At 37.2% G+C, this 24,629-nt stretch overlaps 1 protein-coding gene across 1 annotated transcript in view; it reads right to left on the bottom strand.

The window, feature by feature from the left end:
• Positions 1 to 24,629, bottom strand: part of ANKS1B (ankyrin repeat and sterile alpha motif domain containing 1B) — a 390,775-nt gene that overhangs the window by 271,491 nt on the left and 94,655 nt on the right. The window contains 1 exon segment of the mRNA XM_054386772.1: positions 15,221 to 15,386. Coding sequence (XP_054242747.1) covers positions 15,221 to 15,386 — 166 coding nt within the window.

Genomic DNA, 24,629 nt, shown 5'->3' on the forward strand with positions numbered 1-24,629 from the left:
ATTTCCCATTTCCTTTATTTCAAGGAAATGGAAAAAGAATAGGAGATAGATATATATACACACACATAAATAAATGAATGAATGTTGTGTTTTCTATGTTCAGAATAACCAAAATATATATATGTATATTTTTTTTAAGGTTAGATAAACTCAGATTTTAGGATAACTGGACTCATCTAATGTGGACTATAAAAGCAGCTGCACTGATTTACATCCTGTCAAGTCTGACTGATTTGCTTTGTTTCTTGGTTGATGGATTGGCTCAGCATACAAGGTTCTAAAGGACAGAAAGTGCTAATGTGCCATCACGATCACGTTTACCACTAATCACCTCATGGGCATATGAAAAGAGATGATGATTCTTAAATTTCTCACAGGATTAGATAGGTTTACACATCTTAATTTCCAAAATTCCTATTGTTATTTTCCCCAAGTTTAAAAATGTCTACAGTAGAAGCAGACTCAGTATTTTCAACAATGCTTACACTAATGCTCCATACAACTGGCCTCTGCATATTAGTCTTTTCCTTATGCATCAAAAAGCTTTAATTACAAATGACGACATCATTGCTTGGGAGGTGAAGATCAGGTTTTCAGACTTGCAAGGTAGGATTTCTTACAATCCAGTTACAATTCAGTGAGCATGATAAATTCCTTTTTATGTCCATGACAATCCACTAAAAGAGTATTAATTAGAATTTAGAATATATTCTACATTTAGATGTGTTATCCTGAAGAAACATTAGGTCACAGAAACAAGCCCTAAGCTTCATTAGTTATACAAAGATATGCATTAGCTTTAAATAAAATCTAGATAGCTAGAGCTCAGACACTTCTGTTGTAGACAAATAGGGCAAGATTCAACTGCCAAAACATCGTTAGCTAACACCATCCCAGTGGTCCAAGGAAATTCAAGGCATCTGCAAGAGGCTTGCAGGAAGTATGGAATTTCACTGCCTTTCTAAAACCACAGCTTGGGACACCCAAATGCCTGTGTGTCATGGACAGCTCTGTATGAGCAACTGAATCAAGGTCCTAAAACTGTGATCATTGCTCCCAAAGATTTTTTTTTTTTTAATGTTACTTATTTGATTTCTAGTACTATGGTAAAAAATTACAGTATTTTTTTTTCTGAAGTGTACAGGGTAAGAGGAGATCAACAAAAGAGGGGAGTGCAAGGAGCTCTTATACATGGATGTGGTGACTGCTTTACACTTTTAAGGGTAATTCAGATTTGAGTTGGGAAAGAGCAAAATTAAAGCAAATATAGCTCTCTCCTTATATATTGTAGGAGATTCCTTTACTGCTATCTTCTACTAAGATGTTGGACAAAACCAAAACCAAATAACTATTTAACTGAATCAATAAAAAGTAATGCACTGGGAATTTTGCCTTTTACTGTGTTGTGTGACATCAGTAATCAGAAGGTTATTGTCTTCTTCAATATGGTATACTAGATAGAGAGAAAAAAGCCCCTGTGGCTGGTAGTAGACCATATCACCACAGTCCAGCAAGCGCTTAATCAAAAGTTTCATCCCTCTATCCACATACTGTGAGGACAAACTGTTCACTGGAACTGTTCTAATAGATATTTTTTCTCATAATATACTCAAGACACTACATATGCATAACACTACAGTATTAACTGTGGGGCAGATACCAAATATACCAAGCAGAACAATTGTTACCACATCTCAGCAAGAAAAATATCAAAAGCCAAAAGTCAGCTCATATTCCAGAAATATAATTACATTTCACCTCAGAAATAAACCTTAACAAATGGAACACACAGTTAATCTGTAGTTTTCCACTTTACAGAAACATGATATTATCCTTCTCAAAATCTACAATTATGTCTGTATTGGTTATTTATTTTCTTTTTTTCCTCTCCTTTTTTTTTTTCCTTTTTCTTTTTTTTCCCCTATTTCTACAATTTAATGTAATGGCAAAGGATCAACAGATCACAGCAGCTGATCCTCATGACACTTCATTTGGATTGTATGTGGGTTTCAATTTTTTAGGATACTGCATCTTATTTCTTCTACCAACAACCCACCACACATGTATCTTACGGCTTCCAGAAGGATCCTATACATTGGTTGCCCACCTGAAATAGAGATTCAAGGTCCCTTCCAACACCTAACATTCTGTGATTCAGATCAAAAAGAAGTCTGGGTTTTGTGCTGTAGTGATAATCTAGAAGCAGAACTATACTACACATCTAATAGTGTGTATAAATACACAGATTACATTTAAAACCTTTGGAAATACAGTACTAGACTCAGACAAAACACTTAAAGCACAAAGCCCCAAACATTGTGATCTGAATATTTTGTGTGAAGATAGCTACTCAGGCTGAGTTGATTCCTCACGGGTCAACGTAGGCTGATGGGTACCACCAGCAGGATACTTACTAGGCAGAAGCCCCAGCCAGCAAGTAGGAATAAACTAAGACGACCCAAGACTGAGCAGAGTAGGTCACAAAATAGTAGGAATTGCCCTGATTTTATACAAGGCTGTTAAGATTTGTTGGATATCACATGTGAGAAAAGTGTGAGGTCTCCTGTAAGTGGTGGACCCATTGTAATGATTCACAGCAATTGCATGCAGTATATTGTCAGGCTGCAGTTCATACAGAAATCCAAGGGAAAAAAATAGCAAATCTCCTGCTTTGTCAGGAACATTTGAGGGAATAGGCAATTTTCCATAGTATAGGATTCAGCTTCCAAATTGTTTTAACTTGACTAAACCCCCAAAGTAAATCTCTCCTAGACGATTGTTCAACATGGCACCAATCTATGAACTACAGATAGGGACAATGATGTATTCCAGGATTTCAAGGAATGAACATTACAGGAGACATTTCCAAAGAGCAGATGGAATAATGACTAATAGAATCAGTAGGTAGCCACCCTGGATCCACAGACAGAACGATTGGACTAAACTGTTTGAATTTGCTCTTTTGGATTTGTTTTGTTTCCCACACACTTAAACCTGAATAACCACTGTTCTGAGCAGCATTGTAAATATATATCTGCAACTGTCAGGTTGAAAGCACTTGAAGCTATAACTGGCTCAGACTTGGATGTAACTGCTATTTCAGGATTGTGTTTGGAATTAATTACCAGTGAAGTGCATTCTAGCGGCAGCAGGGGGTCTGCTTAGTTGTTTCTGCATCATCCACAAGAGTTGTATATGAGTATTATCAAGTTTTTGTTTCCTCTAATCACCCACCTGCACAAACAGACTTTGGAACTGCTTCAGACTTGCATAACCCTCCTAATACCAGGCAACTGTCTGGAAAAACATCTCTCATTAAGCACTAATGAGAGATGATGGGTGATTTCCACCATTTCCTGAGTAACCTTTTGAGACTGCCTCTGCAAGCTGTTGATGTCTAATTGAGTATTCAAAAACAATGCTACACAGTTACCATACACTTATTTTTTTGTGTATGAAATGGGATTTTAGTTGGCTTTTCCGTACTTAAAAAGTTTGTAGTGAAAGGGCTGCACTTGCCCATGATGAACTTCATGGATTTCTACATTTGCCTTGTCTCAGCATATAGTCATCATGGTTTTGGACATTCAATGGCAAGCACAGGGTGTAGTTACAGGTGCCAAAATATTTTTGTTTATTTCAATCATTCGCTGAAAACTGAAATGTCTACTGGTTTTGTAAAACAAACAAACAAACAAACAAAAAAACCCCCACAAACCAGCAAAACATCCTCAAAAAAGAAAAAAGAGATAGATATTGGAGATATCTGTGCTTATTTTAAAATGTAAATCATCAGGTCATCAGGGATGGGCCACTCAGTAATTCACAAGGTTTTTGCTATAAACCCAAGAGAATAACCAAACTGTGTTGTGCAGAAAAAGTATTATTGCAAGTGCAATTGATAATTAGTGAATCAGGCTATATTTTCAAATTATCTCAGAATATAAACTGCAAAAGGTGATGAGAATAAGTGCTCTCAAATAATTTAAAAAATACTGATTATAGCCATACTCCCCAAGAATCAATCTCAGTTAATAAATAATTTAAGCAGTCTTGAAGATAAACCTTCCAATATGCATCTGCCTTTAGTTGCAACAAAATGCAATTTATGGACAAAACTTTATTTTCATGAGCTTCAGTTATTTTGAAGTATCAATTAGCTAATAAAGCTCTTCATCAGAACACTGCAGTCAAAAAGCTAACCAAAATGTCTTAAAGCCAGAGAGCTAGAAATGATGCTCTAAAATGATTCAGTATCCACTTATCCTCATTTAAAGTATCTTTTTTTTTTTTGCAACTTCAGAGAGCTCAGTTCTCACTCTATGCTCTTTCACTTAACATTTTTGTATTTAATATATATTTACATAGAAAAAATGTTTTGTTCCAGACTCAAAACGTATAAAAGATCCAGCATAACAGTGTTCTCCTTAAGCACAAAGAATTTGGCCAGCAGACATTGTGCACTAATAATACATTGTCTTAAAAGTCTTTGCTTTTCCTTTTGAAAGCAATACAAAACCACCTGTATCAGAGTGCTCCAGCTTTCTGCTCCAATATGTTTCCCTGATAATTTCCAGATGATTTGAGAAAGATAAAGGGAACATTGTGGGCAATTTTGGAATAACACAATCCAGCTAATTTGAGTCATTACAGCACTGGAGTTTTTAGCAACTGAAAAAAAAACCCAAAAACTTGATTGCAAGTTTAATTCCCAAATGATTTTTTTTTTTTTATAATTAACATGTCATAATGAAGTATGGGGGTTTGCCAAATTTTTTATGGAGAAAAAAAATGTGGCTCAAAATTATTCAGCATTCCTTAACTTCAAATCATAAAATTACAGCAAAGAATTTCAATCAAATTACACTGGAATACAGGTAAGAACTCAGTCAAAACAAAAGGCAAGATTCAGAGACTGCAAGAACTCCTAACCACCACCAACTTCCTATTGCAAATGTCATTATTCCATTAGAAAATGAGTCACAGTTTTATTCTGCATTGTGTGTATTAGGCTGATATCTAGCAGATGGACAAATAGTTGATTAAAATGCATTGATTTTTGTTTGCAGTGGCTTCACAAGCCACACTTTTGTTAAATTTATCAAAGGCAAACTCTTGTTGAAGTTACTACAGGTTGGGTGGAAAAAAAATCTGAAAGACAGCTTATATTATTGATCAGGAGGAAAGAAAAGGTATTTTTTGCAATTTTTAATTTGACAATATTCACAAAAATTTCTGATTTTGTTTTCTTATCATAACGTAAGAAAGAAATAGATGATGTTAAAATAATGGAAATTATCTTGCAGAAAGAATTTCTTTCAGTCCCACGACTTCTCATAAGAAACTGGCTCTAACTATGCTCTATTTTTTTAGTATGTTCCAGCAGGGAGGCAATGGTATCTGAAAGGAAAAGGACATAGAGTGAACAGCTGGAGCTAGAGTGGAAAGAATGTTTTAGTAACTGTTGATTTTAATACCCTCATCCAGAACACATAATGCTGCATACAATGATAAATGATATTAGAGAAAAATAACACACCCTGCCCCACAGCCAAAAAATATTAAATGGTCTTTCTGAAGAATTTTCCTGCTTTCTGAAAACAATAAAGCAACCAAGTGTGACAATATCCTTTCATTTGTTTTCTTCTAACTCTGCATCATTTGAAGACATAGCAGAAAGAAAAAAAGACCAGTTTGATATTTCATTGCAGTAGAAAATTATTCTATCATTAGCTGCTAGTAAATATATTATGCTGCATCTGTATGTCTGTGGATTGGAAATACAAACCCTTTCCCATCCTGTTTTGATATATAGCAAAGTACATCTCTTGCACACCTCAGATTTCTTTTTGAGGTGGCACCAAAACAAAAAAGAACAAAAATGAAATCTCTGTGAAGCAATAGGAGGAAACTTTTTGGCAGCGAGCTATGTGCTGCCATCAGGAACAGCAGATGTGAAAAGGCAGACAGAAGTAGAGAAAATTTAAGTAAATTAATGGGGTTTTAACTTAAAATGGAACAAGAGGGAATGTTGTGGTTTTTTTTTTTTTTTTACAGAATGCAACAGTGATTACTGTCACTAGGAATCAATGTTTTTCTATTTTTTTAATCCTCTCTGACACTGAACAAAACAAATAAATCTGTTCATTATGCACAAAAATGGTTTATTTTACCAATTGCTTAATATTTTCACAAATATTTTTATTTTAACCACATTTAGGAAGCTATGCCAAGATGTCTGCTTTCCAAATGGGAACCTACAGGAAGGATGCAGAGGAACTTTTCATAAGGGTGTCTAGTGACAGGACAAGCACGAATGGTTTTAAGCTGAGGGAGAGCACGTCTACACCAGATCTCAGGAAGAATTTCTTCAGTATGAGGATGGTGAGACTCTGGAGAGGTTGTGGATGGCTCTTCCCTGAGAGTGTTCAAGGCCAAGTTGGATGAGGCCTTGAACAGCCAAGTCTAGTTGAGAGGTGTCCCTGCCCATGGCGGGGATGTTGGAGTAGTTATCTCTCAGGTCATTTCCAACCTAAGCCATTCTATGATTCAGATCAATGCTGAAAAAAAATTATTAATGTACATAATTAGCTGATTGCATGACATAAGCTAAAGTTGCAGCCCAGTTTCAGTGCAGTCAGGTATCTCCTAAAGATTGTCAGTCAGAAGGACCATCAAAATTTTTTTGGTTTGTTTGGCAGTGAGTAGAGGAGGGAGTTGCTCCTATGCTGGGTCTAGTAGAGGTGTAGAAAAGCAAGCAAGGTTACTAACTGCATTCATATCAAAGCCAACAACTTCACTAAAATGCTTGAAAAAGCACAGTAACTGCATGGCAGTAGATGCTCCCCACAGACAAGAAATGACAGAAATCAGGGAGTAGGGAGCAGATACGAATATGAATGTAGTGTATAACTGGCCATGAATCTTTTGACACACTATTTTCACCACATAAAATCTGATTGATCCAAACTGATTTTCCTGGGGAATGTATCAATCTTAGGATATTTTAATCAGAAATAATTCTTGGAGCAGAATGGAAGTCTTGTGTGTGTTTGCAGGAAAGACTAAAGGGGGGGGGAAGAAAAGGACAAACTGCAGGGCAGGTATCCTGAAAAGCTGATCTTTCTATCATTCAGTCCTTCTGGAGCTCAACCCTACACTGACAGAGCAGGGAAGGGATTGAGTTCACATTTCTTGGTCCAAGAAGGATCTAGGATGCAGATAGGATGTGAAACATTTGGAACAGCTCTGTCTAGAGTTCTCATGTGCTATGATACAGATATAGACACTCACATTATATCCTGGCACTTAGAGCTCTCACCTTGATCCCCCACATCCCAGATAAGTGCCCTGATACGTATGCCCTGATACATATACTGAAGAGTATGCCCTGAGACATACAAATAGAAAGGAATTGACCAAGCCATCAAATTTAATACCTGAATCACATAATAAAAACTGTGCTGCAAGACACCAGTTCAAATCAGAAAACACTCCCTAATAAACTGTATTAAACCTACAACTTTTAATACAAAATATGGAAAAAGCCTGACAAAACCCTATGTATGCAAGGAGCAAGAGGGATAAGGAGCACTGTTAATATCATAGCTTTCTGAAACAGCTGAGAATGTCTACTTGATCCTAAGGTATGTACATGGCAGTGTCTAATGATTAGTCATTCGGAGGTGAGCAGCATTATCCTCTAAAATTGAGAGACCAAATAGTGGAGAAATTCACCTTCCACAAAAGACAGCTGAATTCTTTGTGGATTTCAAGACATACCTATATTGCATTTCCAGAGCACTTCAAGGGTTTTTTTTATAATACTTGAACATTTTTGCATTATAGACATAAGTCAAGTGAAACACTAACTCTTGAGCATTGGAGCTCTCAAATTTTAGGACTCAGTTTCATCTTAATGCAAAATAAGACAAGAATAAAAAGTATAAAGTCAAGACAACTGGTTCCTTCTAACTGCTAATATGGAGTAAGATTCAACCTGGGAGGAAAAATGTAGAAAATTCAGGTTAAGGTTTGTAGAAAATTTACAAGTGCACCAGGAGATATATAGTATTAGCTAAATCATAGAATGGTTTGCATTGGAGAAGATTGTAGTTCCAACCCCCCTGCCATGGGCAGGGACACCTTCCACTAAATCAGGTTGCTCAAGTTGCTGTCCAGCCTGGCTTTGAATGCCAGACCCATAGAGTGCTATATTCATTACACAAGCTTATATTCCTCTAGAACATACCAGGTGCATGTAAAATGTAAACAAATTAATGAAGTTTTCCTGTTACCCATCATATTAGCAATTTAATGGAGCTTTTATAGCAGTTTTATTCCTCATCTATCTACTGAATTATTGCTACTTATAAAAGGTAATATCACTTACATCTGCTCAATTATAAAAGAATCTCAGCAGTATTCTGAAGCACAGCACTACTTACTAGAATGGAATATGTTGCATCAAGTCTGTGTATATTCCACAAAATCACAGAGGGTTAGGGATTGGAAGGAACCTCAAAAGATCATGGAGTGCAACCCCCATGCCAGAGTAGGATCACCTGTAGTAGGTCACAAAACAAATTCATCCAGATGGGGTTTCAATAACCCCAGAGAAGCAGACTCCACAACCTCTCTGGGCAGCCTATTCCAGGGCTCTCACACCCTCACAGTGAAAAAGTTTTTCCTTATGTTCATGTGGAACCTCCTCTGCTCTAGCTTGCACTCATTGCCCCTTGTCCTGACATTGGGGCAGGACATCACTGAGCAGAGCCTGGCTCTAGCCTTCTAACACTGCCCTTCACATCTTTATAACCATGAATGGGGTCACCCCTCAGGTTCTTCTTCTCCAGTTCCCTCAGCCTTTCCTCATCAGGGAGATGTTCCACTCCCTTCATCATCTTTGTCGCTCTGTGCTGGACTCTTTCAAGCAGTTCCCTGAGGTCCTTCTTGAACTGAGGGGCTCAGAACTGGACACAATACTCCAGATGCAGCCGGACCAGGGCAGAGTAAAGGGGCAGAAGAACCTTTCTCGACTTACTAACCACACCCCTTCTAATACACCCCGGGGTGCCACTGGCCTTCTTGGCCACAAGGGCACATTGCTGGCTCATATTTCATCCCTGACTCAAAAGTACTTGCAAAGGATGCTGCAAGAAATAGTCATTTAACAAAGAATAACTCAAATCCTGCTAAATAATATTTGCATGTGGGCTTTAAAATGCAAAATACCTCAAAATAATTATGGTCCTTAAAATTGTTGTCTTCATTTGAAAAAGGGATTTTGTCTGACAGCATGCAGTCAAGTGTATAATGAGATCATTCTAGATGGTAATCACACCAGGATGGATGAAGCTGAGTGTTGGTCAGAATGCATGCACTTTAATGAGCAAAAATTGCCCCAAAATATTGCACAAAAGCTGGTTTTTTTTCAACTGTACTTTAATGAATAATAATAAACATTAGTGAATCACCAGAAAATGTTTAACATATGTCAAGCAGCAGCTTTTTCTCTCACACTGCAGAGAAAATATGAGCTAGTCCCTTTGGAAAGTGGAATTACTTTAATAACATTAACATATTTACTGGAATATACTAATAGGTGGAGACCTGCATGTATTTTCATAATGAAATGGCCACATGGTATCAGTCTTCCCCATGTGCTTTAACTTCAGAAATGACAGAGTATTTTTAAGAATAATATTTCACTGTTAAGGATGTTATCAGAGGAGCATATGATGGTAAGCAATTATCTTAATTATATACTGAAAACCTCTTCGGGGGATGATAAGGTTGCAAAGGAAAGTACATTAGAGCTGTGATATGTAAGATTTGATGTGGCTTGTGTGACCTCAATTCAACCTCCTGTGCATGTGCATTCTGAAGAAGCCTTTAATTAGGATATAATAATAATACTGTTTCTCCACAAGAACTCTGGTGCATCAAGGACATAAAGGAGTGTGGCAAATGGACAATGGAAGAAACCAAATTATGGCACATTACTCTAGAAATAATATTACAAAACAACAGAGATGTGAAATATTTTCCCTAAATATCAAACAGAAACTCATCAAAAGAAAATGTTAAATGAGACTTACTAAAGCTGGATAATTTTGATCAGCAGATCCATTCAATTTGTATTAAAAAGTTTTAAAAGATCTGGCACTATGTTACCTCAACAAATGGTGCTATTTCTTAATAGCACTGGGAAGATTGTTATGGTTTTAGAAGACTAAAAGGAAGCTAATGAAGTAACCTTTGCAAGTTATAGGCTTTCATTCTGACAGCAGGAATGATGGAGTAGCTGACATGGATCACCATCAATAATAAATGAAAGGGACACAGGTCATGCATTACTTCAGAAAAAAAAAATGGATCTTATTAATCTGGTTTGTAAATGAAATTATAAGTTTAATACAAGTATAGTTAATTTGACATTCACTTTTATAACACATTTGGGTTATTAAAATTAAAGTGGTCTATGTTTGCCACTGAGGTAATTAAAAGAAGCTAATAATGAAAGGCTCCAGTTGTATGTGCATGAGAAGTATCCACTGTATATATCACTTTACTTTTCTGTCCAGACTATTCAGACGAAAAACAAAGGAACAGTTTTATCCATCTCTTATCATTTAACCCCAGCCAGCATCTAAGCACCACACAGCCACTGGTTTACTGCTTCCCTTCCACAGTGTGATGAGGAGGAGAACTGGGGGGGGGGGGGGTGGGGGGGGGAAGTGAAACTCCTGGGTTGAGATAAGAACAGTTTAATAATGAAAATAAAATATACTAATCATAATTAAAAAATACTAGTACCGAAAATGAAGATAGCTAACCAGAACATCTCTGTCTTTATGTTTCAGCTCCTTGCCTTGTCTTTGCCCTTTGGTTGGGGGCAACACACCACATAGTAGAGGATGTCTTTACCCCCTTGACAGAACCATGTCTTGGATGTAACTGGGTAGAGTAGTTGCACCAAAGCTATCTTTAAAACTGCTGTCTTGGGAATTGCTGACTGTGCAGTGGCTGAGAGCTGAGCATTGGTGAAGTCCCTAAATATTTATCTAATTTCTCAGATGGATTTTGCAGGCAACACTGAGTTCTGCATTGTTACAGCTGAGGATGGCTCACTAAGCCTCTCCTCAAACTGCAGCCACACTAAGGTAACAGAACTGGTCAAAATAGGTCCACGAACTAGAACTTCCTTATCCAAGGATGACTTCCATGCTGTTTACAGACAGCAATGTCTTAGTGAGATTATTGGAATGCTGTATTAAACCCTTGATTAACCTTCATCGACAGATCAACTTTCCCAAAGGTGATTTTTTTTTCCCCTACCAAGTCATTCATTAAAAAAAAAAATAGTGAGACCCCAAAATATATTAAGTATATAATATATTAAGTAGTATTGGCCTTCTAAGATAATTCTAAGATCATTCAGGTGCCCTTGCCACCTGATCTCACTCCTAGGGATTTTCTGCAGTAGAAACTATAGAGGCAGACTGAAAGAGACATGATCTCTCTAGTGACCATAGACATACACTTAACTCCAATGAAAAAATCCTATGTATTTATTAACATTTCTCCTGTAAGGCTGTTTAGATTTTGTTCAGTATTTCTACTTTGTGTGCAGGAATGGAGTATGGTACAAAATGTCCAGGCAACCAAGGCTGCCAGTTAAGTCTGTAAGGGTCTTCAACAGCACAGGTCCAAACATGATTCTTCATCTAAACTTCTAAACAAGCATGGTTCTTCATCTAAACTTCTGCTACCAATATTTTTAGATACTAGATAATTGATCAAAACCACACTAACTTCATAAAGATACTTGGAAATACTCATTTTAGCATTACAGTTATCCAGTGCCTTGAGCTTTAGCCATTTATTAGAAGTTTACACCTTCTCCAAGATGATTTTTACCCATAGATCACAATATTTAATTACATCCTTATAATCAAAAGGGTAATAATAATGCATGTCTTATGAACTAATAAAATTTTATGGATATTTTTCAAGGTTAAACATGTCACATAATTAATTCTTTTTTAATTGAAAGGCAGCCTAAAAATTAAAATTACCAGTAGAAATATCTAATTTAAGGAATAAGGATACTGCAGAAAGATTAGTGAGAGTCATGAATCAATTTCTTTATGAATTTAATTTTATGAGCTTGATTTATAAAATTTAAATCCAAATTTATATTTTACATAGCAGAAAAAAATTGTCTCAGTGCAGTGTTTCAGAGTTTTAACTGTTAGTTTAAAAGCAAAGATACTGAGACAGAGATGTTAACACACTCTGCCAACTTTGTCTTATTAATCTAGGGTAGAAACAAACAGCTTAACCTGAACTCAGACTTACATGCAGTCTTTTTCAGTCTTAGATGAAGCAGTTGCTTTAACTAATAATATAACTGTTCTTCTATTAGAAACCTAAGTTTTTGCAAACAGCCACAAAACTTACACAACACAGAACCTCAGAAGTGGAAGTAACAAACTTCATGACTACTTTTATTTCCTTTCTGTTCAGTTTTTCTCCCTTACATCTAACAATCATTTACCACTTGGTGCATGGAGAGTTTTCATCCTCTACTATTTCCTGCCAGTTCAATAATAAGATTCAGGAGATTAAAAATAATATGGAGAACTACAGAGCAGTCTGGGGTTTGGGGGTTTTTTTGTTTGCTTTTATTTGGTGGGGTTTTGTTTGTTTGTTCAGGTTTGGTTGTTTTTTTTTTTTTGTTTCTTTACTTAGTAGATCAGAGAATGGTGACTGGCAAAGTGACTATTGCCAGCCTGTCAGGAGTTTACTGGCAGGGCAGATAATATTTACAGCATGCATCTCTACAGCTTGAAGGGCCAGCAAGAATGACCTTTCCTCTCTAGACAGGAAAGTAAAATTTTCAATCACTGACTACAGTCAGTCTGATTTCTGCTGCCAAGAGATATAATGCCCCAGACAGCAGGGAGAGTTGATCAGAGTGTCCTACCACCTAGGGAAAGAAGACTGACAGATGCAATTTTATGTTCAAAATGCTGCCTCATGCTCTGAAAATATTTCTACATGTGAGATAGTACAGCAATTTGAAACAGTATTCCTAAAGTCAGTGTGTCTCATGACACAAAACCAGGGAAATTCAGGGGAAAAGGCATGCGAATTAGACATTTGTTCTAAATGAATGATCTCTGTAATCACACATAACTTATTCAAGCAATAAATCTATATGAAGTGGCAAGCTGACATTCATGTACAATAATGCATAGTGTTAAGTACCTTACGAGTGATGTGGTTGAATTCATTTGGGCCATTTGCAGTATAAGGTAACAGCCAACATGATTACAGCTATGGCTTACAAGCCAGGCCAGTTATCTAACTACTACATTTATAGCTTAAAATAAATTCACATATTGGAATCTGCTTATCTAAACATCCAAATGTTCTTTGCAATATAATGCCAAGGAAAAGATCGTAGTGGCATATGGAAAACCAAGACAGAAGGAATTACAGTACATTTGCATTGTCAACTCATTCACCTTGTTAGATCTTATAAGAATGATGGGATTCCCCTTGAATATCCTTGCAGATTCCTTGGTTATTCTCTGGGTCCCTGATACACATCATATTTAACCATACACAAACACAGTTCCAGATTAAGGCCCCAAAATGTCCTTTTTAGCATCTGTTTTTCATACTGAGAGTAATGGACTTTCTATACCTAAGAAGAAATGCACACAGCACACTTTCAAATCCTGGTATTTTAACTACCAAAACATCTATCCTTTTCTAAAAAATACTAATTACAATGGAAAGCCTTAGAGTTGAGTCCCATTGCTATGGAACAGATAATGAACTGCCTTGGCTGATTTATTGGGTAGGGGTATGGCAGTCTTCCCATTGCAGTAAGAATGTTTATGGTGATTAATCAAGTAGAAGGCCAAAACCCAAGGTTAATTTGGCATTTTCTTCCTTTACTGAATGACAACCTGCAATATCATCCTGCACAGTCTGCTAACTTTTTAGATTATCAGAGAAAAAAGAAAGAAAATCAACAAAATAAACCTCCAGTCACACAGGTAGCTGTGCTGATGCTTGAGTCAGATTCTGGTCCACTACGTGCAACTGTTTTACAAAGATGCTATCCTATTTTGCACCACCTCTTAGATCACTGTTCATAATGCAGGTTCCCTCAAGTCTTCTTTAGCCTAAATTTTATGGAGAATTTTATGGAATTATGACCCAGTCCACCACACTTTGCCACCTCCAAAGATGTACTGTGCTATCTCATCCATGTATACTGTGCCTAGCGTAGCTCTGGCACTCTTCCAATACTAGTTGGGCTGTGAAATCAATGTGCTTCCCCTTACACAGGCTGGATAGGTAACATGGCATTAGCCAACAATCATCTGTCATTCTTGTATGTTTTCCAAATCATGACTCATAATCGAGATAGCACGGGTCAGAAAGTCAATTGTCCGTTTCAAATAGGTCTCTGCTGCTGGAAACTGTCATTTGTCAAAGCAGACTCTCAGTCTAATTACTCACAGCAAAATCGTATTCTGAAATTCCTCTACCAGGTGGTGACTAATGAAGAGTTCAAACAAGGGTAATGGAAGAGAGCATACAATTTTGGAGAACACAGACAGAGTCCTTACAGATATTATCATTCATTTGATTCAGCCCTGGTTTATAGATATTGTGACTTACTGCTGTTAAAACCTGTGTAATACAAACAGCAGTCTGCCAAACTGTCAATATTTCTCCTGATTCTCATTTGCTGATTCTATTTATTTTTTTTAAAGGGGTAGATTTTCCTTTCTTTAACATGAAAATATAGAGTACTTTACATTTTGAATTAGTTGCATAATGCTGTTGCTAAACACTTAATTAAAAACACAAACAGGTTGGCAAATAGATTACTGCAAAAGGTTAGTCTTAAAGACATTAAATTTCTAGTTTGACTTTTTGCATATCTTATATTTATCTAGGATATTATTTAAGCCTCTGCTTTGTTTTCCCTCCTACAGCATTTTGCTACTAATTTTATTCTCATATTAAGCTCTTATGGTATGTAACAGAAGACTGCAATCGTGCTCTGATAAGTAAACAGAGTCCTCTATTCTTAAAAATATAAACCCATACCTTTTATATGTAATTCTATGTATTCTAGACCATTACATTTAACACCAAAGAAAATGTAAAGGATCATTTTGTGATTTACCTGGTCTTGAAGAGGGAACTCTTGCTATTTCTAGGGAACAAGGCTTTTTGGTCACGGCTATATCTATGGAATCACAAAGGCTGCTGTCATTTTCTGTAAGAACTGCATCCAGAGGTACAGAAGGTATTGCTTCCAGTGCATAACCTCTCTTCTTTGAATAAGATTCCTGAAATGCAAATAATTTAAGTAGGTAAGAAATACTTCTCAGAAGACACAGGAAAAGAACCAGGTTCAATAACTCCGGCTATGAGAGTTTAAAATTCAGCAAATTAAATACTACATTGTGCTGAAAGAATTACTTGCATGGCAGAAGAAATAATTTCTTGTTTCTTTTTCTTTTTTTTTTAAATACAGTTCCTATTTAGTTACAGAAATATCTTTATTCATCATTTTGCTTTTAGCAAAAGCTCCAACACAACTAGTCTAGCCATACCTTCTTTGCCAGGTTCTAATTCAAGGGATGCTTCTTCATTTTTTTTTTAATGATATTTTGTGAAAGTCTTTGGGGATAATGTCACATAATGTTTACATTATATACAAAAAAGCTAAAGATATGGCATCTATATTTGGATGCCACAATCCCAGCTTGTGCATTCACTATATATTTGAGTGAACAACAATAATGGTGCAAGATCCTTTAACAGTGACACATGTAGTGACTGCTCACCATTGGACACTAAAATGTCCAATCAATCAGACTCTCTCTGCTTTAGAACATGAATAACAAGACATCAAACAATTTCAACAGAGTTTCTTGATTTGTGATTTTTTTTTTTTTTTTTTTTTTTTTAAGTCCTGGCAGAAAATACTTGCATAGGCAAAGACATATTTCCGAATTTTTCTAACACTGGACATATGGATTCCTGGGAAAGTCAAACAGTGCACATAAGTCAGATACAATAAAATGCAAAGGGACAGAAAGCAGCCTGTCAGCCAGATATTATCATAGCACTACTCAGAAGATGGTTGAAGAATGTGCTGATTAGAGCAAGATGTAGGATAACAATTTCTCCAACAAGAAGAACTCATATTACATAAGTTAAACTGTGGTTTAATTAGAGTTCCTTTTTTAGGTAAATTATTTTTCCTGTCCATTGATTTGTGACCTAATTTTTATGAGTTCATAATGTGATAATAATTCGAGGCCTCCCAAAGGCTAGGATTGAAATGGCAGCAACAGGAGTTCCACTTCAAAATTTTACTTCATGGCAGGACAAGAGGGAGATTCCTTCCTACCTTGAAATAAAGGAATTTCTACCTTGCCCTTTTAAGTCTGCTGTGAAAAGACAGAGGCAAAAATCTATTTACTAAAGCAACGATCAAAACAGCAAACTTCAATTTAATCCTTGCACAGAAAAGTTTCTCTAAGTCAGAATACCAAAATGCTAATAAATCTGCCTAGAGGAGCCCATGAGGAAATACTGCAGCCTTAAAACTGTTATCAAACACCGAAGTGAAACCCTGCTCTGCTCCTGAATGCAGATACATTAAAAAACATTAAAAATTGATATACAAAACATAAGAGCAAACACTGGACCATACTTTATGTCACCCAATATTCCATCCACAAGGGCAACTGATGCTGATTGACCTAGAGAAAGTAAGACTAACCCACCATCAGGACAAGCATGTGGTAGTACTTCTCCCACAACCCTTTGAAGGTCCCATATATGATAACCTGACTTTGTTTTGTCTTCCCACCAGCTGAACTATCTAAAATTAATTGCTCAAGTTGCCTTTAGAGCACGTCTTTTCTTACAGTTTGCATGCACACTATTTTGTTTTCAGCTGTCTCACCAAGTTTGACATCCCTAATTCTTGTGCTTTAGAAGGCAATGAATGGTTGCTATCCACTCTTTGTGATTTCAGACCTCTATCACACTTGCCTTGTACTCTTCTTTAAGGATTGAGAAATTCTAATCTACTGATGCAACTCTTCTAGGCTTTTGACCATCCCTACCATCCCTCACCCTCTTAGACTTCAATGATGTGACAGGAATCAGATTTTCACAAGATGGTATTCATACTGGTATAATGATGTTCCCTCTTTTGTATTCTACTAGTTTCCCAATTCTTCTTAACACAGTTTGATGTGCTGAATCTTATTCAACATTCTTTAATTAACTATGCAAGAATATAAACGTCAGAGAAGAAAATAGTTGGAATGTAAATTACTGACAAGTAAATGCTCCCTATATCTCTCCCTAAATACAGCAAATGTGATACTAGTATGGCAAGCTGAAGTAAAAAAACTTTTGAATTCTACCCACTGATTAGGTGAAGGCAATAAGCCTTAATTTAAAAACTGCATATGGGCCAAAAATGGAAAAACTTCTCAATGATGGAGAAAAGCAGTGTAAAGTCCTCTGGTTGCTGCAATCTGCATTTTGCAGGTACTGAGCATACTCTAGAAGTTTTTAAGATATAAACTAATTCAAGCTGGATGTTAGCAGATGATACAAAATTTGCAAATATCAGGCATCAAGCAATGTAATTCTGCTTTTTAAAAGCTCTTTAACATTCTTCTCAATAATACCAGTTCTGTTGTCTCATGTCACCCACTGCAATGAGCAGTAACTCTGCAGTAATCTTCTAAAGAAACCCTCTTCCATTAGAGTTGAATATTCTTTAGTTTTGAAGTCAAAATAATCTGAGCTTAATTGGTTTTAATCAGAGATTATTTAACCTCAAATTTCTGTAAACTACTCCAAAAAATCTGAAGATGGCACAGGTAACTGACCACAACTCTCAAGTCAGAATTAGTTCTTATTAAAATTACAACTTCATAAAAATAATGTGTTGGGCTGCCAGTACCTTAAAATCAGTATTTTTGTGGAAAGGATAAAAATACATCCACAATAGAAGTGACAGAAAAAAAGAGAAGAGTGAGTGGGTGAGTCACTGGAAAAGCATTAGAGAACAGTTCCCCATACTGATAAGATATAAATTAGATTTTTGCCTTTTAGAGAGAAACAGTAATGTGAGATTGAAGCTGCAGAGCACGTTCCAGAGACATGCCATGGCCCTCACTCAGAGGCCTCCAGCTACCTGGGTCTCCTCTGAGCATATTCTTGATGGTATAATACCCATCATATGTCATCTAGAAAATAGAAGGGGAGGTAGGTAGGGGGGGTGTGTGTGTGGAATGGGGACGATGTGGGACATGATTGTTGATCAGCAGGAATGAATTTGCTTTGGAAGTATCTCTACAGTAACTGCAAATTGTTATACACAGGAGTAAAACAATATCCCATAACATGAGTAAATCTTCAAAAACTACATGATGCTGAGTTAGGCCTTCTTGCTACTCTTGCTTCTGCCTTTTAGATACTCTTAAACTCCTTATAAGAATCAATCAGAATAATGTATGCTCAAGGACTGAGATATAAGCAGTATTTACAAATTTGTGTCTGTAGGACCCAAGAATAAAAAATGACAAAGGCTCAAGCAGGCATCTAATCAGAACTGACATTCTGACAAGAAGACAGAATTTGTACTTAAATGAAAGTTTTTCAGAAAGTGAAAGTTTTTCTTTTCTCTAGAAATCAGATCAGTTTCCTGGAACGTGGGACAACACCTCAGGGTCAGATTTAACTGCCAGAAGAGCAGCAAGCAGAAAACCTGTTCTTTAAAGGTGTATTGCTGTATCTGATTCATCACAATGATCATTCAGGTAGGAATGTCATGTCTCACTAGGCATTTATTAACCTATTTATAACTTATAAATTCTAAATTTATGAACACCTGTCTTGATCTCTTGGAGTCTAAGGCTACTCACAGTTGAAGGTCTCATTGTATCCTGTTAGTTGAAATCTTACTAGATTTGGATTTCCTTAAGTATCCCTTTTTTTATATGATTTCCTTGACATTAAACACTAGCTGTCCTCACAAGTTATGTAAGACACCTAATAATAATTAGAAAGATTTGAAGAAAAAGTTATTTCTGGCCTAAGGCACATTTTTTTTAAGGAAAGTATGGGGAGCAAGAGTGCCCCTATGCACTTTTATATTAAAAAAACATAAGTTAAGGACACTAGAAAGAGGGCATTAAATTATATTTTCAGATAATTCAGAGCGTTAAAGCAAACCTTGTGGCTATAATCTTTTCAGTGGTGCCCTGTGATAGGATGAGGAGCAATGGATACAAACTGGAACACAGGAATTTCCACATCAACATGAAGAAAAACTTCTTTCCTGAGGGTGCTGGAGCACTGGAGCAGGCTGCCCAGAGAGATCATGGATCCTCCTTCTCTGGTGACCTTCCAAACCTGTCTGGACACATTCCTGTGTGGCCTGCCCTAGGTGATCATGCTTTGGCAGGGGGGTTGAACTTGATGAGGTCCCTTCCAACCCCTACCATTCTATGATTCTATGCCTATTGATCATCTGCAAACGTGTAAGAACAAGAAGTGGAAGTGAGATACCCAGAGTTTCTTTTTTTCTTTTTTCTGAATTTTTCTGTAATTTTACTTTTCAGTTACATCTCTTCTAAGTGACTGCACTTTCTGAAGTTAGCAGTATATTTTTGCAGAGAGTGTCTGCTTCTAAAAGTGATAACACTTGAGTTTTATAGTTACTGCCATGAATTGCTATGCAGAAAGGATCTTTCTGTACTTGTTCCTATGGAGACTGTGGACACTGCTAAACCTTGGGTGCCACTTTGTGGGTGAAGAAAGTAAAAGGCCTTTGTAGAGGGTCTGTCAGTCATTTAGTGGCCAACCCAGCCCTAATCCTTGAGAACAATAAACCTTAAAGGAGAAATATCCTTGCAATGCAATATATCTGCCATCTACAGAGATAATGAGCTGACATTGAGATCCACCAGTGTATTGCATCTTCTCCCCTGGCTTGCTGCATGCCAGAGGACCAGAATTAAGGGTCTCTTTTTCCATCATAGTGGGATAAATTCTGCCCCATTGTTCTTTAAAAGAGTATTATGATACTTCATTAATAAAACTTTGGAGAGTTATTGATCCTAACTGCCATGAGAATGAGACATTACTACCGCGTTTATCCCATTTATGTCACAGAATCATAAAATTATAGAATAGTTTGGGCTTTAGAGGACATTAAGTCCAACATCCCTGCAATGAGCAGGGATATCTTCAACTACATCAGGTTGCTCAGACCCCCATACAACCTGACTGACACGCAGCAAGGTGGTGTGGAGAACGTCCAAACTTTGCATGAGTTTGTCACAATAATGTACTGAGCAAAGCCAATTCAAAGTATTTCCTATGTCATCATAACCAAACCCCACAATTAGATGGTGAAATATTAATTTTGACTGCCTCTCCACTGAAAGAAATCGGGAATATCACTATAATTTTGTGGCTAGAAAAAAAAACCCCAACATTTTTCTCCTACTACTAATAATTTAACCAAATCATTTTTTACAGTATCATGTAATTAGTATCATTTTTCATGAGTCAAACTCTGATAAATGTTCATTGTTATGACAGCTAGAAACACTTGAATATGTAATTTGTCATAGAAGAGACAATCAGGTTCATTTCATGATATATTACAGAATTTGGAAAATTCCTAATATTTTCCTTTAAGGGTAGTGACACTGGAGGTGTACTGACACTGGAGGGCCTACTGCAGCCTGTACAAAGCATTTATAAGTATTACACACAGATTTTAAAGGAGATTCTCTTTGACCCTCTCATCAAGCATCTGAAAGAGTGGGTTTGCTGTTGTAGAAAGAGAGTCATGGAATCATAGAATCGTTTTGGCTGGAAAAGACCTCCAAGATCATGGAATCCAAGCATCAGCCTAACCCCACCATGGTGTTAAACCACGTCCCCAAGTGCCATGGCCACACCTTTCTTGAACTCCTCCAGGGATGGTGACTCCACCACCTCCCTGGTCAATGCTTGGCCAGTTTTTTCATAAAGAAACTTTTCCTAATGTCTAATCTAAACCTCTCCTGGCACAATTTCAGGCCATTTCCTCTCATCCTAGTACCTGATTCGAGAGAGAAGCCCCACCTCACTCCAACCTCCTTGCAGGGAGAGAGCAATTAGCTCCCCTCAGCCTTCTCTTCCTCCAGACTGAAGAAGCTCAGTTCCCTCAGCCATTCCTCATAAGCCTTATTCTCTGGACCCTTTGCCAGCTTGATTGCACTTCTCTGGACGCACTCCAACACCTCAATGTCCTTCTTGTAGTGAGGGGCCCAAAAGTGCAGCGAATATTCACGGTGTGGCCTCACCAGTGCCCAGTACAGGGCACGATCACTTCCCTACTCCTGCAGGCCACGCTGCCCCTGATCCAGGCCAGGATGCTGTTGGCCTTGGCCACCTGGGCGCACTGCTGGCTCATGTTCCACCCAGTTGTCAACCAACATTCCCAGAGGTCCTTTTCCACCAGGCAACTTTCCAGCCACTCTGCCCCCAAGCCTGTAGCATTGCCTGGGGTTGTTGTGACCCAAGTGCAGGACCCACGGAATCACACAGAAACATTCAGGTTGGAAAAGACCTTCAGGATCACCAAATCCAACCAATAGCCCTGCTCTACAAAGTTCACCCCCTAAACCATATCCGCAAGCACCACATCCAAACCACCTTCAAACACATCCAGGAATGGTGAATCAACCACCTCCCTGGGCAGCACATTCCAATGCCTGACCACTCTTGTTCCAAAAAAAATTTTCCTTATGTCCAGTCTAAACCTACCCAGTCGTAGCTTGAGGCCATCCCCTCTTGTTCTATCACCAGTTACCTGGGAGAAGAGACCAGCACCAGCCTCTCTACAATGTCCTTTCAGGTAGTTGCAGAGAGCATTTGGCTTTGTTAAACCCCATACAACCGACATCACCTGTTCATCCAGCCTGTCCAGATCCTTTTGCAGAGCCTTCTGACCCTCAAGAAGATCAACACTCCCACCCAATAATAATAATACACATACAGAGTTATCCAAAATAATTCTTTCCCTCCAGCACCTGAAACAGCTTTTCTAAGTTTCAGTACATCTTCCACAGAACTGTGAAAAATGTTTATTTAAAAAAAGAAAAAATGTTAGATTTGTTGTTCCATGTGTTTACATTGCTAGAAATGTTCAGATGATGTGTAGTTTTTCAGAAACCATTCCAAAAAGTTAGATCTGCTTTTTCAAACCTTGTGTTTGAGGAAAAGAGAGCATTATTTACACAGCATGACAAACATAGGTTTATCCTGTCCTTTTCAAATGCATATTTTCACAAATTTGCTTAGAATCTAAAATTTCATATAGAAACTTTATCACTAAAACCTCCAGGTTCCTACACAGCTTTACAATACAAAACTCAGCAATGTAGCCTAAACTCTGAATGTCTGAAAACATGGGCAAATTGTGAGCATAATGAATGCAGTGGTAACCTCAGGAACATGCCACCATATTTTATGCAGAGTTTTCATAATTCTATCTGGCAGATATTCAGAATTTCAAATGCATTTAGATTGTTGCAGGCATGGTAGAGGCTTTCCCATGTATACAACATTCAGGCCATGAAAAGGAGCAGATGTCTCCTCTAATAAATAACTCACTACGACAGAGAATGTACTGCAAGTCTCCCTAATTTGGTTTATGCAAATGCTAATGGTCGTGTGCAGCAATGTAGCACAATGCAATAACCACCTTAATAAATCATTCTTAGTTTAGCTGAACAAAATGCAATTACAAAACAGAAAAGTAAATTTCCTCCTATTTTTTCCACTGTTTTTATGAACGACATTAAACAAAAAACAAGTCTTGTTTGACTATCAAGCCATAGGAAAATATCTGTTTACAATAAAGACTATTGTATTAGAAAAAGATAAAATGAGCTGGAATCTCAGCTCCATGGAAACAATACTTCTCTGCAAGTTGCTTATGCTCTAATACCTGTATTTTAAACACATACACACGTATCAAAAAAAATCCACTTAGATCAATACAGGGGGCAAATTTTGGTGAATTAAATAAATCAGGATGAAAAAGCTGAATTGAACATTATGCATCATAAAGTATGATAATAAAACCACTAATTAATCTTTGTCAAAGTATTAATATATCATTTAACAGACAGAACTTTATACATGAAGGAGGGCCCATACAAACATTTAATTGTCATGCAACACTAGGTTAGTTTCTCTAGTTATATCTAGTAAGAGATAAAATAGCTCAGTGGAAATTGAGAAGTTTGGGCCAGGAGACGTTTCAGAAGGTGAAAGACAAGTGTGTTAATATTTTAATTCATTATCTGTTAAGAATAATACAGGTTTTTTAGATAATATTCTGCCTATGCATCTTGTTCTGAAGTCATGTAAACACTTCCACAAATTTGCTCAAGAGAAGCTAATTATTTGATGCCATACACAATGGATTTAAAGAAGCTACAAATAAACATTTGTTATTTCAGGAAAAGTTTAAAAAGTTCCCCATGTTTAAAAGTTTCCCAGCTTGATACTAAAGAAATAAAAAAATAATTATGTCTGGTATAGAAGTTGTTGTTGCAACAGGGTAAGCCAACATTCTCTTAAAAGAAACCCTTCCTACACATGCTCCCACAGGAAAACAGAAAGAACAAGAAAATGTTTTTCCAAATATTGAAGTTACTCAGTCATGCTATTCAAAGAAATGGCTTTGTTGTGAATCATACCTTTATCTGATGCACAACTGAAGAGAAAATGAGATATAAAACCAAGAGAACACTTTTAATTGTTCATGCAAAGTTTGTAACCAAATAACCTGTGTCTGTAGCAAACATGGTGTTTCAGCAGAGTGTAAACTGAACCTAACAGTAAGAGACAGAGGGGAAGAAAAGTCATACTGTGAGTTTGAAGTAGTATTTTAAAACTTTAAAATTAATTATTCCATTACAACAGGAGAAATAGGCACAACAGTAGTAGGCAAACGTTAAGGCAACGTTGGCCATATCTCCTACATTCTTCAACACCACCATTTCCAACCATATTTTTGAATGGGACCCTTGGAATTCTGCTGTTTCCAGACCAAAAATGAGCCAAACCCCACCAACATTTATAACATATCTGTTTGGCCAGAATTAAGGAATCTTGCCACACCTGAAATGACAACATAGAGAGGTAGGTGCTGGTCTCTCCTCACAGGTAATTAGTGTGTGAACAAGAGTGAATGGCCTCAAGCTGCACCAGGGTAGGTTCAGGCTAGACATCAGGGAATTCTTTTCACTCAAAGAGTGATCAAGCTTTGGAACCCAAGGAGGTGGTTGAGTCACCATCCCTGGATGTGTTTAAAGGTCCTTTAGATGTGGCACTTAGCAGAAGGAAGTGAAACAAGACCTTCTGCTTTGTCAGCTGCGCACCCTCTGTAAGTGCCCTGGTGTTAATTTGCACACAAATTCATCTTCAGACCCAGGCATGTCATCAAACACATTCCTCTACCTCATGTCTCACGCTGGCTGGCTTCC

This window comes from Indicator indicator, chromosome 14, assembly GCF_027791375.1.
Source record: "Indicator indicator isolate 239-I01 chromosome 14, UM_Iind_1.1, whole genome shotgun sequence".
NCBI classification, from domain to species: domain Eukaryota; kingdom Metazoa; phylum Chordata; class Aves; order Piciformes; family Indicatoridae; genus Indicator; species Indicator indicator.